At 69.4% G+C, this 4,062-nt stretch overlaps 1 protein-coding gene across 2 annotated transcripts; it reads left to right on the top strand.

The window, feature by feature from the left end:
• Window positions 1-1,210: 1,210 nt before the first annotated feature.
• ASCL2 (achaete-scute family bHLH transcription factor 2) lies at window positions 1,211-3,614 on the top strand. 2 transcript variants are annotated; one of them, XM_086679334.1, is made up of 2 exons: window positions 1,211-2,612; window positions 3,195-3,614. In XM_086679334.1, exon 1 carries the CDS (start codon window positions 2,006-2,008, stop codon window positions 2,594-2,596), a length of 591 nt encoding a protein of 196 aa, XP_086535460.1. In that variant the 5' UTR covers window positions 1,211-2,005; the 3' UTR covers window positions 2,597-2,612; window positions 3,195-3,614. The 2 variants fall into 2 exon arrangements, with proteins under 2 accessions (XP_086535460.1, XP_086535459.1); XM_086679333.1 differs by having other exon boundaries at window positions 3,192-3,614.
• The last annotated feature ends 448 nt before the right edge of the window (window positions 3,615-4,062 follow it).

Below are 4,062 nucleotides of genomic sequence, written 5' to 3'. Positions count from 1 at the left end.
CTAGGTCCTGCCCCAGAGCAGGAAGGCCAAACCGACCCGCCAGGAGAGCCTCAGAGTAACTGGAGCCAGTGGACGCCCACAAGGCCCTGGGGCCTTGGGGGGGGGGGGGGGAGGGGAGCTTCCTGGGGAGGAATCCAGGGCCTCTCCCCAGCCAGACGGGAAGTGGCTCCTGGCAGAACTCCTTTCCCAGCAGACCTGTCCCAGGAGGATCTGGTCACCTTGCGCAAAAACCAGCGGGCCGCGGCCTCCTGAGGGCACAGCCACTTGGCGGGCATGCCCCTGCCGTGGGACAGAACAAACCTTTCCATTGAGGGCGCATGCTGCACACTTCCGTGGTCCTTGCCCCTAAATGTCTTCCCATCTGTCAGGGAGAAACTCTCCTGTCCCTCCTCCCTTGGGAGACCAGTCTCTGCCCCGGTGTGGGGCAGCTGTCCGGAAACCTTCCTTCCCCTGGCAGCCCAATCTCAGTCCCTGGGCTGGGGAGACAGAGGGAGACCCCAGCCAGGGGCGGGGCAGGGGCGGGGGGGGGGGGGGGGCGGGCAGAGGAAGCCAGAAGGGTGGCACTGAGGGAAAAGGAGCGAGGGCCACGATAGCGGGCTGGCACCAAGGGTGAGCAGGCAGGAGCCTAAGAGGCCAGAGAGGCAGAACGTGGGGGAAGGTTGTTGGGGGGCAGGGGGGAGAGATGCTAAAGGGAAGACGCCGCGGGGCCAGGCGGGACCAGGCGGGGCCAGGCTGACGGCCGCCCCGGGGCCTCAGGGGCCAGTGCAAACCTCCAGGCCCTGGGCTTCCAGCCTCCGCAAGCCCGGGGGCACATGGAAACCACAGGCAAAGGAAAAGGTGTGCCTGCAGGGATGGTGGAAGGCGTCCCAGGAGCCTGAACTCCCCACCCCAGCACGCCACTCCTCCAATCCCGCCCTGCCCCAAGGGCGCATCACCCTCTCCCTCTGCCCGCAGAGGAACACTTAGGTGGGCGGCCAGGGACCAAGCGTGCTTGCGGGGAGCGGGCCACCCCGGCGGCGCGGGGAGCCGCCTGGCAGCACCAAGCTTTGTTAGCGACGCTCCGGGAGCCACGCGCCGGGCATACGCGCTTCCTCCCGGGGGCGGGGCGTGGGGCCGCGCCCTCCGCGATTGGCCGGCCGGCCGGCCGGCGATTGGCTGACACCCCGGCCCCCGCCCCCAGGGACGCGGGTCTGGTGGGGTGGGGGGCGCGGCGCGTGCTGCCCTCGGGGGGTCTCGCGCGCCTCCGGGACGGCCGCGCCTCCATCGAAGCCACGCCCTCCTCCCCAAGGCGCGCGCTGCGCGTGCGAAAGATCAACAGCTCCGGGGATAGTGGGCTACGCGTGGGATGGGATGAGGGTCCCCGACGGTTTCACGCGGGACCTGTGGACACAGCTCAGGTGGCGGGGGTCGCACCGGGGACCTGCAGACAGCGCCCGGAGGTCGGGCGGGGGTGAGGGGTGCACACGGGACCTGCGCCCTGCGTCTCCGGGGGGCGCACTGAGCACCTGTTGGGAGCTGGGGGCCCGCTGGGGACCTGCAGACTCCGCCCGGGGAGGACGGGGTGGGGGACGCGCTCACGGCGGCGTGGTGTTTGCAGGTTTGTATGCGCAAGGGGGAGGGCGAAGCGTGGCAGGAGGGCGAGGCGAGGGAAGGAGGGCGTGAGAAAGGAGGCGGCGGCGGCGCGGAGGAGGGTTATCTATACATTTAAAACCGAACCGCCTGCGCCGCGCTGGGGAGACCTGGGGAGCGTCCGACCGCACGCGCGGGACACGAGCGCCCCACGCTCCCAGGCGCGCACGGCCTGCCACCTCTTGGCCCCCTGCGCCCCGCTCTCCTTGGGCCCCAGACGACCCGGGACGCGTACCTTGGCGAATCGCTCCGCGGCACAACGCCCGGGGCCCTCTCGGGGTTGTATCGTCCTCCCACCGACTCCCGTTCCTCTGTCCGCCCCACCTGCTGCGCGCGGGGACTCGGAGGAATCGCGCGGCGAGTGGATGCGGGCGCGATGGACAGCTGCGCACTGCTCCGGCCCGCGCCCCCCGTGCCTGGTGTCTCCGGCGGCTGCGCCGCTCGGCGGCGACCCACATCCCCACCACTGCTGCGCTGCAGCCGGCGGCGACGGCCCGGCGCATCGGAGACCGGGGGCGGCGCGGCGGCTGTGGCGCGGCGCAATGAGCGCGAGCGCAACCGCGTGAAGCTGGTGAACTTGGGGTTCCAGGCGCTGCGGCAGCACGTGCCGCACGGCGGCGCCAGCAAGAAGCTGAGTAAGGTGGAGACACTGCGCTCAGCCGTGGAGTACATCCGCGCGTTGCAACGCCTGCTGGCGGAGCACGATGCCGTGCGCGCCGCGCTGGCCGAGGGGCTGCTGGCACCAACAGCCGCGCGGCCCCCCGCATCCAGCGGGCCTCCCGGGATCCCCGCCGCCGCCGCCGCCGCCTCGCCTTCCTGCGCCTCGTCGTCCCCGGGCCGCGGGGGCAGCTCGGAGCCCGGTTCGCCGCGCTCCGCCTACTCCTTGGACGACAGCGGCTGCGAGGGCGCGCTTAGCCCCGTGGAGCGCGAGCTGCTCGACTTCTCCAGCTGGTTAGGGGGCTACTGAGCGCCCTGTCCCCGAGGTAACCTCCGGCGGCGGGGAAGACGGGGTTCGCAGCAGGGGCAGCCGGGCGGGGTGGAGGGGACAGCCCCGCCGCACGCACCCCCGAGAGCAGCCGAGCCCAGCGCCAGGCCCGGGTGAGGGCTTCGATTTCGCTCACTCTTCATTTTCCCCAAACTTTGTCAAGCCTGTGCAAGACAGGCGTTTGTTTGTCCGGGATTGCAAAACTTCCTCCCGCTGCCGCGCTGAAGGGGGAGCAGGGAGGGGGGCCCTCGGGCGGGTGAGGCCCCGAGCGCACGCTGATCCCGGGGCAGAGTTGGGCGCTGGGAGGCGGGGTGACTTTGCATTGCAAATCACGCGCCCGGGCCGAGTGGCAGAAATGAGTCGGCGGGTGCGGAGCCTGACTCACTGCGGCTCAGAGCGCCCGCCCCGCCCCCGCCCCGGTCCGGGCGCAGACCGAATCCGAGGCACCCACGGACTCGAGCTCCAAAACCAACCAAGCAAACGAAACTGCAGACTTCGCTTGTGGGGTTTGGGGGGGGGGGCAGGGCCGGATCCCGAACTAATGCGCGTCCGCGTTTCCCCTCCCCTCTCCTCCCAGCAGCCGAAGCCCTGGACACCGAGCGGCCAGCGCGCTCATCACCTAGGAGCAAAGTGGGCCGCCCGCGCCTCGGGCCCACCGTCCCGGCGGGCGAAGCCACCGCCGAGCCTGGTCTCTGCCGACGGTCCCCCGTGCGGCCCAGCCTGACCAAGCGCCGCTGGGGAAACGGTCCCCGGCCTGAACCTGCCCCGCTGGCAGCAGCTTCCTCAGACCCAGACCACCCTTCCCCGAGAGGTTCTCCACCCGGATGGGGCCAGGGCACCAACACCGAGAGGTTTGAACGGGAGAGGATTTTATAAAGGACACAGAACGTCGATCTTTTACACATTCATTTGAACTGCCCAGGGATACCGGTAATATGAAGACTTATTTTTGTATAAAAAATTCCTTAGACTCTGAACACAATAAAGATTGTCTACCCCAGCCCCTCCCCAGTACTGGAATTTCCCAACCCCGCCAAGATCTGGACGCTGGCTGCCCCCTGAGGGGCAGTGTCCCCGGTAGGCGTGCCCTTGCAGTGGCTGGATCGTGCTACCAGCTCCGGTCGGACCTTGTTGGAAACCCTGATTCAGGGCAGGTGGACTTAACGAATAAATCAGTGCTGTGTATCTGGCGTTGGGGGTGCCCTCTCCATGCCCTCAGGCCCCCGTTTCCCAGGTGAAGGTGGGGCATGGGTGGGACCCAGCAGGTCTGGCCCCTGTGGTCACTTCTTCCTGGACTCCACCCCCTCCTCTGTAGGGTGGGGCCAGAGGCCTGCAGCCGGGTCAGCGCCTGCAGCCGGGTCACCTCTGTGCCAAAGCAATTCATAGGCACCTCGTGGGGCAGGGAGCTTCCAGCAGGTGGCAGGCGCAGGCGGGCGGCCGGGCAGGGC

Source organism: Puma concolor, chromosome D1, assembly GCF_028749965.1.
Source record: "Puma concolor isolate L17-30 chromosome D1, mPumCon1.1.hap2, whole genome shotgun sequence".
Classification (NCBI taxonomy): Eukaryota; Metazoa; Chordata; class Mammalia; order Carnivora; family Felidae; genus Puma; species Puma concolor.
Note: the sequence above shows the minus strand (reverse complement) of the source record. Positions and strands in the feature narration are given on the sequence as shown.

Excerpts from the sequence above, each read along its gene's own strand:
- ASCL2 (XM_086679334.1), top strand. The coding sequence starts at position 2,006 with ATGGACAGCTGCGCACTGCTCCGGCCCGCGCCCCCCGTGCCTGGTGTC.